The sequence below is a fragment of the Branchiostoma floridae genome, chromosome 18 (genome assembly GCF_000003815.2).
Source record: "Branchiostoma floridae strain S238N-H82 chromosome 18, Bfl_VNyyK, whole genome shotgun sequence".
Taxonomy (NCBI): domain Eukaryota; kingdom Metazoa; phylum Chordata; class Leptocardii; order Amphioxiformes; family Branchiostomatidae; genus Branchiostoma; species Branchiostoma floridae.
In genome coordinates, this window is record NC_049996.1 from 9,530,852 (window position 1) to 9,542,248 (window position 11,397).

At 39.4% G+C, this 11,397-nt stretch overlaps 1 protein-coding gene across 1 annotated transcript; it reads right to left on the reverse strand.

Moving 5' to 3' along the window:
• Nucleotides 1-592: 592 nt before the first annotated feature.
• Nucleotides 593-8,343, reverse strand: LOC118405766. The gene is made up of 2 exons (XM_035805498.1): nucleotides 7,830-8,343; nucleotides 593-7,467 (listed from the first exon to the last, which is right to left on the reverse strand). Exons 1-2 carry the CDS (start codon nucleotides 8,227-8,229, stop codon nucleotides 7,247-7,249), a joined length of 621 nt encoding a protein of 206 aa, XP_035661391.1. The 5' UTR covers nucleotides 8,230-8,343; the 3' UTR covers nucleotides 593-7,246.
• Nucleotides 8,344-11,397: the final 3,054 nt, after the last annotated feature.

The window sequence follows — 11,397 nt, forward strand, 5'->3', positions numbered from 1 at the left end:
TCGACCTCCTTGCCTAAATTAATCAGTGTGGGGTGTATCATATACGGGTAATGCATATTTGAATAATACTTTCATTGGTATATCAAACGTGATGCAATGAGATAATACTGCTTCTGAGCTGTAAGACCTTTTGTATGATTTTGTTCAGTTATAAAATGTAACATTCAATATTATTCTATTTCTATTTTTCCTTTTGTTCGAGATGTTGTACAAGCTGGCAATAGAAATATTCTTTACAATTTTACATTTTGTGGAAATTCTTGCAATCTAAAGTCGTTTTTCATGCAATGTTTGACTTGAAGCTCCCTAATTCTCTCTGAGACCAAAGTGAGCTTACCGTAGCAGTGATACTTGTCATATACAAACAACAATAAAGACAACAGAATTCTTTTTGATATAAGCATTCTGATTACATGTTTTCTGGTTTAAGATACTCTAAATAGGTTCTACAAGTCTGACACTTACATAATCTCTATTCCATAATCAAACATTATTTTGTTCATGAAAGAATGGTGTTTGCATCGCAAAGTCTTTTTTCACTTCCGAGCAAGGCTTTAAAATCACGTTCATACAAGAATTACACTACTCATTCAAGTTTGGCGGAAACAGAAGGTGTGTTTTATTCATAAAGCTCGGGCAATCCGCCCGAGACTTAGGAAAAATACAACCATGAGAATCAACGGTATAACGTAAAAGCTTAGGTACTTCTGTAAACCCATATAAAGAAATAATGGAATATTTCAACTTCTTTACAAATCTAATACTTTCGATCATCGACTTAACAGCCTCGAACCATGACATGGGAAATATTTTGGAGAGTCAATTCTTCATAAATTTAGCCTCCATCCCAATACCAGCAGGTAACACCTTGAATAAGAAACCTCACTACAAGAAAGCGGAAATGTAGCAACGGGGTTGAAGGCTAGTAGCTCTTCGTACAATTTTACCTAATGACGAGAGACCTTAAAGTACGTTACAATCATGGCAAGACTCTTCCTAAACACAAGCCCTAGTAAAGTCATGATTTAACAACCTGTTACGACTGTGACTATTCATCCATACAAACTTGCCATTGTGATAACCTTACAACACGTTACTATGGCATTCATCCTAATCGCAAACTTAAACATCGGTATATCCTCATCCAACATATTATATCTGTAACAATTCGCAAATAGAGCTGTAACATGGGACAACCCTATAAATCGTTATATATTTCTAAATACGACATGTCACATCATCGCGACTAATATAAGCAGCAATGAAAGCTTAAATTAGGCTAACTGGTTAAAACTCATCAGAAATCAGTAATATAATAGCAACAAAACTTCTCACACCTAACAGTATCATAAACAAATGCGTTAATACAGAAAGTTTACACGTATTAACCTTCTAAGAATGAAATATCAAGACACTGCAAGTAAGAGAGTCTACAGGCACTTCGCGGCTCATCAATCCGGGTTGGCTGGAACAGTGAAGTTCGACGAGCTGGATGTCGGATCGATGTTGGATGAACAGGTGCTTGGGCAATCCGCCCAAGTGAAGAGCGGGAGGTGGCAGACAAACGTTTAGTCGAAGAACTGGATGTCCCAGCCAAAGTGAACTTGGGTGCTGTATGCTGTATGAAAAGACGCTTGGGCAGTCCGCTAACGTGAGTCTAACAGAAGCAAATACCACAGACTCAGTGAGTTAAAGACACTTTTCATCCTTCTGCGCCCAATTGACTAGTCCACCAACTTTGACGTGCTGTAGAAAGTTACTGGGCTGGTATTTTTCTAAATTTTCAAGTGGAGCTACTGACCAATAGTATATTTTCAGACTATATGTATTACCTAAAGACTCACTGATATTAAGATATAAATATAATAAGCACAACTAGATTTTAGACCTTCTAGGCCCTTGGCACAACATCCCAGAACATATTTTTTGACACAAATGCGGTATGTATATTTTCAGCAAAGAGCACTCTATAATGTTTAGGTGGTTCCAGCCCCACTAGTATGATTATAGCAGAGATATACTTTAATATGTTCAAAGTATTTTTAAGAATATGGCCAATGTGAAATATTCACGGCAGCCTGACAGGGAAGTTGGAATATGCACACCCACAGGACAAATTGAAGGTTTAAAGTACAACTTGTCTGCTTACCCGACATGTCCTTTGGGACAAATAAAAACATTGCATATGGTTGCGCCTTTAAGAAAAAGATAACATGACGAAATTGCAACTTTTGGCCATTCCAAACATGAAATGTGATCTCTTTGTTTGTATAAAGTGACAATATGGCCAATAAATTTGTTGACTTCCCTGACAGGGTGAGTTCCAGCTTGTCACACCTCAGCTTGGGTTCCGTTGTTCAATAATAAACAAACTATTTGAAATAGATTGATAATGTATATACTGCCATATATTTGTCTGATTTGTTAATCATTCTACTATGCACTAGCTTTACATTGCAGTTATGCTGAATGTCCTTCTCATTCCAACAATGTACAATTATTAACCTAACAATAATTTTTGAGCATACTGGCCTGGAAAAAGAAATAATACAGGTACATTATGATACATGTAACATTACTAGTTTAAAAGCAATGAGTTTAAAATAATCAGCCTCCTTCTTTGGGGGAAACATGGTCAATTTTTTGGGGTATTTTCTTGACTTCAGAAACTGAAAGATTAAAGCATTTTTTCTTATTGTAGATTAAAGAAAGAAAAAAAAAAAATGCAGAGAAACAGTAGCACCAAGGAATCTTGTAATTAGTCTGGTGGATAGCAACGGAAGTAATACTTTCTTGAAAATTCTGAAGATTTCAGTTTGAAACAATTTCTTCTTCTGGTGGATCTGACCTGGAACATTAGCTGAAAGTATATGTATCATTTTCCTACAACAGTGACATCAATCTCTGAAAAAAAAAAAGGGGGGGGGGTTAGTTAGCTCTGGTAAGACTCGGGAAGATTGGGGCATTTATTTGAGAACAGTTTCTTGTTTTAGTCAGTCGAAATCAGATTATGCCCAAACTGGTCCCAGCGTATAAATGGTTGGATACGAGCGACTGAAGCTGGGCAATGTATTAAGTCAGCTGTACTGTATCATTTTCAAAGTTATTTGTACTTATGATGACAGCATGATTCAGACAGTGGCATTCAGAATATTTCTAACACACTGGAAACACTACACCCAATACACGCCCTGCTTGCCTTCCCAGACAGTACCCCTACATGGTGCCAAGTAATGTCTTACCTGGCCAGGCGGTACACTAGGTGTGTGTGGGGGGAGCTATTATCGAATAATGGGTGAAATCCTGGGAAACTTGGGGTCAAAGGTGGTTGCTATGTGTTGCTAGCGGAGCCAACAACCACTTTGCTGGGGGTCTTCAAAGTGACTTAACCCTCTGAGGAGCAGCGTAGGGGTCCAGCGTTGCTTCCCTGTAGAAAATGGGGCAAACTGGGCGCGTGATGAATAGCTGCAGTTACAAAACAAATGAACAGATTTGCAATAAAACATATAAACTGCAAATGCACAAGGTAACAATACGTACTGAAACATTTTATGCGCATATCTAAATAGTGACTAGGTTTCGCACTTCAACGGCCATATATTTGGCGTATATGATCCTGACAATGAAGGGCATTATAGCGCAGCACTAAGCAACATTACAAAATAGCAAGGCAACCCTATTTACTATCATTGGAAATGGGAACAGAATTCTAAATACACCTCCGTACATTGAAGGACATTATAGTATAGCACTAAGGAATATTACAACATAGCAGAGCAACCCCATTTACTACCACTGGAAATGGGAACAGAATTCTTAATACACCTCCGTACAATGAAGGACAGTATAGCACAGCACCAAGCAATATTACAACATAACAGAGCAACCCCATTTACTATCATTGGAAATGGGAGCAGAGTTCTAAACACCTCCGAACAATGGAGGGCAGTATAGCACAGCCTTAAGCAATATTACAACATAGCAGAGCAACCCCATTTACTACCACTGGAAATGGGAACAGAATTCTTAATACACATCAGTACAATGAAGGACAGTACAGCGCAGCAATGAGTAATGTCATAGCATGTCAGAAATAGCGTAGCAATGGTCAATATTGGGAAATGCGAACAGAGTTCTTAAGAAGATTTAGAAAGGCGAATTTAGTCCTTGCACCTAAGAGAATAGTAACAGAAAACATGGGAGCACATAAGGCCGGAACACGACCTGGAATTTCATGTCTATGCTAGCCAACGGATGGCGGGGCTGCCTAGACTGGTGCTACATACCACTGGAATGGGAACAGAAAACAACAAGCCACGAATTTTTCCCAATACTACCACTGGAATGGGAACAGAACACAAAAAGCCTCATGTGAAACATTGATACAGGTAATTCCTGATGCAATCATGATAAACACAAGGCAAAATATATGGTGATGAGAAAACATTTCAAGTTGAATGTAAAAGTAATCGGATATGCCAATGCTAAGCCAAGCGCCTGGAACATCGGTAAACATTGAATAAATACACAACAGGGTTGAATGTGCATCCACCTACAAGAAAGGAGTTGTAAATAAGGATCAGAAAAAAGGGGGGTAAGCAGAATGATATCAGGACAATGATGCTATCAATGGTGAAAGAATGGGGCGGTGGGAGGGAAAAAATCGCAGGAGATCTCAAGAAGACGAACCTTCCGACAGCGTGGTTGAGTTTTTCTGCCACGAGGTTAACTGGCTCTCCCAGCTCCGCGTGCTCGGAGCGTGATCATGAATATTCAAAAGCATGTGCGAGTAAACCACGGAAGCTCATGAATATTAAGTAGTGCAAGTCTCGCAACGTTTTGGCGCCAAAATCCCCAGCCTTGCTCGGGCCGTTCAAAATCAATTTGCATCGCAAAGTCTTTTTTCACTTCCGAGCAAGGCTTTAAAATCACGTTCATACAAGAATTACACTACTCATTCAAGTTTGGCGGAAACAGAAGGTGTGTTTTATTCATAAAGCTCGGGCAATCCGCCCGAGACTTAGGAAAAATACAACCATGAGAATCAACGGTATAACGTAAAAGCTTAGGTACTTCTGTAAACCCATATAAAGAAATAATGGAATATTTCAACTTCTTTACAAATCTAATACTTTCGATCATCGACTTAACAGCCTCGAACCATGACATGGGAAATATTTTGGAGAGTCAATTCTTCATAAATTTAGCCACCAAAACCCGCTATGTGCGGGGCAAAAAGATCCACAGCCGTAACAAGGCGCCAAAACAGAGCGACATGCGACGGGCCCGTACAGAACTGGCGGATATGATTACGCCACATGTCATGGATGTTAAAATGCTGCTTATTTGAAAATAAAATCCTCAATGCGGTAAATTGTGAGATAGACACATTTTGAAAAGGGATGCATGAGGCATATAACCAGTTTTGATCACAAGTATGTCTTAAAGATCGCAGCTACCCACCGTGTGGATCCGTTGTTGCAAAATAGAATGGTAATAAATAAACAATGTAACGTTACGTCAAGATGAACTAAATAAGGGGACTAAACATTCTTGAGAGGGGAATAAACAGACCAATATGCAAGTACACGAAAAAACAAACTAGGAAAAGGTGAATTTAATAGATTACCAGCTGTGTTATGTGACGAGAGTTTTCCCCCTGGTTGAAAAAACCACTACTAAAAGCTAACGATAACAGTTCTGCAAATTGGGCGGCAATCCGCCGCCGGGTCCCAGATATTTAAAAACACTAATTGACTAGCGATCAGCTAAAGTTTGGCATGTTGGACGTCACTCCGTCGTGTCCAAGTATTTCAAAACACTACCCAACTGGCGAAAGGCTAACATATTTACATAATGGACGGCAATCCGCCTGGTTCTGAATATTTCAACACTAGCCAGCTAGTAAAACTAAGGGTTTGCTCGTCATGCTGGACGGCAATCCGCCGATTTCCAGATATTTTTAAAAATTTTGACCTGATTTCAAAGCGGCCACACTAAGGGCTTCCCGTATATTCTTGTTACAGTAGTAGATGGAATTCCCGTAGTTTCACAAATGGAGAACGTCGTAATCAAAGTAGGCGGCATAATTACCGCCACGGAACCGTAAAAAACACGGAAACCGTTCGCCTGTCACGTGGAGTTGTATGGTAGGATGGAATCTCGGCAACTCGCCAGCTATTGTCGGCCGCATTTTGGGCTTATGTGAATCAAAAGTTATTGACAACCCGTAGGTGTTGTATATCATACAAAATAAAACTGGAAATGTTACAGAATGAACGTCGCGACGCCAGGATTGGTTCATGAGGGGATCTCGGCAGCCCGCCGAGTTGAAACAACGTTACAAAAATTCTGTAAAGCGTGGCAAAAATGTAGAGCCTGGGTTCCCAAGGCGAAAGGGCCCGACTCGAAGTAGACATTTAATGAGACGAAGCACGTCAATGAATAAGGCTTCACAAAGAACAAACGCGTCCGACGTCTAAGTTCAAATAGAAGTAACGGTTATGAATATGGTAAATAGGATAGTCCCGAGACGACAATCAAGAAACCAACCGGGGATCACAAAGAAGGCTTCCAACGCCGAAGCCATCATAGAAAGGACTTACCGGGAACTATAGGGAGCAGGCGGAAAAACATTTGCAAAAAAATCGCAGGAGATCTCAAGAAGACGAACCTTCCGACAGCGTGGTTGAGTTTTTCTGCCACGAGGTTAACTGGCTCTCCCAGCTCCGCGTGCTCGGAGCGTGATCATGAATATTCAAAAGCATGTGCGAGTAAACCACGGAAGCTCATGAATATTAAGTAGTGCAAGTCTCGCAACGTTTTGGCGCCAAAATCCCCAGCCTTGCTCGGGCCGTTCAAAATCAATTAAGATAATGCAATGGATAATGATAGTCCTATCATCCAGGTTCATGTTAAGAGAGATACATAAATTAGGTTACACAATGATATGACATTTTGAATCCACATCAAGTAGGGAAACCATGATGATATCATGATCTTAAGAGTGACGCAACTGCTTTATGAGCAGTGTGTCTGCGATCATACATGCCAAGAAAGTAGGAATCTAGTTTTTTTTTTAGTTAATGCTCGATTAAGTGTTGGCCAGAGTTGCCCTAGAGAAGAAGTGCACACTAAGATGTATTTTCTAGTAATCGTTATGCTCATTCAGCCCTTTCTAAAGTTATACACAAGATGTTGACTTCACTTTTGTTTCTTACTCACAAAACGGCTCACTACACTGCTCTTATATCTTGCTAAACTCCCAACTGAAGCGCTGAGCCTTGCTAAGCCGGCGCCATGGTCGGGGGATAACAAATTTGTCAGACAGCCAGCTCGATGGGGAGGTGTCCTCCTGTTCCTTGGTCCTGTAGTGCAGCCAGAGAGTGAAGGCCACGAGCGCAAACAAACTTCCCAGGAACACAGACAGTTCCACAGCCATCATGATCATGGCATGACTGTCAATGTCTGGAAAGAAAAGGAAGCAACTTTGTACATGAATGGTGCATACAGCTTTCCCAGCTTAACACTCAGTACTTATATCAAACCCATGGTTCTTACAAAAACTTTCTAAATCTGACAAGGACATACTTATTAGATAAATGTGTTTAATATTGTTAACCTAATATACAGTAAGATTCTTACATACAGTCTGTGCCAACATTGTACCTCTTAATTTTGCACAACACAAATAACATTACAATACACTCTGCATACAGGAAATGTCACTTCTTTGAACTGTTATTTTATCAAAGTTATGCAATAGCAAAAATCCTAAGTAAATGTTAAATGTGGGAAAGACATCAGGCTTTATTAAGTCTAGCTCTCACCATTTGCATTTGTAGACTCCATCCCTTCAGTGACTGGATCTTGGTGGAGTTTTGAATCACTTCCTTCATGCATTTGTGTTCCACTTTTTCCCTGAATCATCAGTGATGCGTTGCTTTTGGTTTCATTCTCTGAGTCGTCATCCTCGATGTACAACAGAGCCAGGTGACTACTCACATCTTTGACCAATGCCACGCTTTCATCCTTTTTCAGCTTGGATGTGTCTCCTTGTACGTCATTGGACGATGGACCGTTGGGTGAAGACGGACTGTCCCCATAGGTGTCAATCAAGAGGTCGTCCAGGTCAGACATGAATGAAGACCCTCGTCCTTCAGATGACACAGGTACGTCTTCTTCCTTCACTGCCAACGAGATTGAGCCATCTTCTTTGACTGCTGTCATTGAAGACTCACCAGCTGTTGCCGTTGTGTGCTCTGCACGGAGATGAAACAACCTGTCTTCATCTAAGTGTTGGCCATGGTTCTCTAACCCATTGTCACTGTTTCCGTCTTTAGTTGAGATTGCCGGTACAGCAACTTCTTCTATGGGGTTCTCATTGGAAGATTCAAAATGATCCGGGTTGGTTGTGAAGGCTGCAATATCGTTGTCACCGCTAGGGTTTTCGTAGGCGCCATCTGACTCAATGCCACCATCTGTTGAACTTGTCTCCTCCTCTTCTAGGGTATACTGTTCCAGTTCATCAATGTTTGAGGGCCACTTCCTAGGGCACACTACGTCTAAATTTAGAACAGAACCAAACAGTTCAACCATACACAAACATGGTGCAAATCACTCACTGGCTGAGCTTTTCAGAAATGTTTTGCAGGAACAAAGGAGGTTAGAATTAATCTCTTTGCAGAAACCAAAGTTTTTATGTAGTTTCATCTAAAGAATCATTGATAACTTTGTCCCTAGATATACATTGTACGTAGGTTATATAATCTATTCTATTTCTGTTTGCTATTATAAGGTGAAAGAAAAAAATACATTTTGTTAAAAATGAAAGTACTGGGCCCTTGAGTACAACTTTAATATAGTATTACATGAATAAAAGTCCCAAAGATGTATTATGTTGAATCCTATAAAATGAAATCAAAGCAACAACACAAAACTATCATTCAGAATAAACAAGCCACTACAGGATATTTTACTATACGGTAATATACATTTATGTGATTGTAGTATTATACATTTACTGTTTACCTACGAGACGTTCATCTCCTCCTTGTTCCAGAAAGTTGAGGACACACGAGCTGTCCAGTGTCAGAGGATTGTAATCATAGTCACCCTCCCTAGGGTATAGGTGCATAAGTTAGAGTGCATCATACTAAACCTACTGTACATGCAGAAACTTTTGCGGTGGTTTCATGTTCGCTGTTTTCGCGGTGTCCGCTTCACCGCAAACTTAAAACCACCGCAAACATTTTTCCATCATGGCAGTAAGAGACTACAGTGCATGGTGTTACCGCGAACTTAAAACCTGACAGCAAAAAGTCCTTTTCCCGCTACCGCAAAATTAAATCCAAGCAAACTTAAATGCATATACTATGAACTTATTATGAACTTATGATCTTTTGTGGCCTTGCACATTCCCTTTTTTCGCAAATTTCAACATACTGTAATTCCTGATGGTCTTAACTCTTAGTGTCCTTGTTTGTTTACGGTTTTCATGGTGACAGCTGTAATGTGAACGTATGAAATGGATGATATGATATATACTTGATGATATATGATGATAGAAAATTTTACTTGCCTAATCGGGGATGTGGGGTAGGACACGTGCTTGCCCGATCTGCACTTTCACTTGCCGGGGACAATAGGACTATTGGGCATGTATGGCAGGCTGCAAAAGAGACACTGTCCTGGCTACTTAAAATTCTGCTCACTAACCTGATACACTGTTGTTTGGTTCTGACATTTCACATCAGGTGAATAGAACATATATGGGACTGAATAGTGAATACTGGCTAGTGCTTTATATCATTGATAACTAAGTTAATAGTTAGTTATTCTTGCTCTGATACCTGGTGTATTTGCTATAGTCGAGTTAGAAATTAATGATTTGATGCACCACTGTTGCTTTTGGGGCCTTCAAGTTGAGTCTCGGAAAAGTTTGGAATATACCTACAACTTTTTTAACATCAAAACTCATTATGATGTTTACGGAAGACGTTTTAGTTTTAAAACTGATTCTTACTTACAGAAGTACAGGCAGATAATCATACTCCTCTGATTCTGGTACATCGGTTATTTCATTTTGGTCGATTCCACTGTCCGTCAAGTTGCCTTGATCTGAAATGGAATGTTTCAAAAGGAATTTTAGGTTATAATGTGTATTTACTTAGTATCAAATGGTCATTTTAGGGTAAATAGGAGAAACTGTTTAATGTGATGTTACAGTCATATTGAAACTGTGCTCCTTACTGGAAAATAGGATACTCAAGTGTTAATTTATAATTCAAATTAAGTGAATAACATCTTCAGATATGTGATAATTATATTATATAATAAGAATCTGAGTGCAGTCTTATTGCCATGTTTATCTACCGAAATGTGGTTTGACAAATAGCAGTTTTTGACAAAAATATCAGTCTAACCACAAAGAAAATAAAGCATTCTTGAGACTAAGTACTTGACATAATAATTGCTGACATGTGATGTTACCTGTGATTCCAAAGGCGCCTGGCAATAGAGCAGTAGATAAAACGTACAGGCAAACTAAGGAAAGTGCCATGTAAGCCATGATGTCACCAACACATCTGAAGTTCTGAAATGCTTGCGTGCAATCCAGTGTTTGGTATAAGACCAACAATACACCTGGCTACTCAATGATGCCAGGTATGTGTAGGAAAATAAACATTTAAGTTTCAGAGCGAGGCAATCATTTTGAGGGAAGAAGAAAAACATCATCTTGAAGCCTTCGTATGTTTAATTAACGGTAGTTCACCTTTATCCTTACCCTATATCCGTTGTTTATAAAAGCAAGGTATTTACGGATATCTAGCCGATGAACGTTTGTTTCAAATTGCAATATTTTCATAGCATTACAGTCTGAAAAAGCCGTTTGTCAACGTGATATCCCCTAACTATACAACAGATTAAGGTTACCCCGCGGATAATGGTGAACTAGCGTTACCAATAATAAGTCATTTATACTGATCAAGTCATCGTACTCAACAACAGTTAGACTAAGTGCAATATAGGATAGCAAGGTTAAAGACAAAACCATGTTGACAGTTTGTTTCAGTGTTTCTTACACTGCCTTACTAATAGTGTACTACATCTCCCTCAACTTGTCTATACACACGACTTACTCTAAACATTGGAGTATGTGATGTACACAAAAGCCATTCACACTTTTGGGTTTCCCACAGTCAGCTGCAGATAGACTTTACTTTCCAAAACAAAGCTTCCTGTAGTCGACTTATCGTAATAATAACGTTAACTTTTGATTTTTCAGCACAGTGTATTACTAAGTTAATCCCTGTACAAGAGTCTGAATATTTACTTGTACATACATCACCCCTTATCCTGAATCTATCACACTCTGTCATTTTAGACAAAAAAAGG

What these genes read in the sequence shown, in the direction of transcription:
- LOC118405766 (XM_035805498.1), bottom strand. Translation starts at nt 8,229, where the DNA reads ATGACAGCAGTCAAAGAAGATGGCTCAATCTCGTTGGCAGTGAAGGAA. An exon ending in GGAGTCTACAAATGCAAATG is followed by an intron (nt 7,468 to 7,829) that starts GTGAGAGCTAGA and finishes TTTTCTTTCCAG; the next exon opens with ACATTGACAGTCATGCCATG.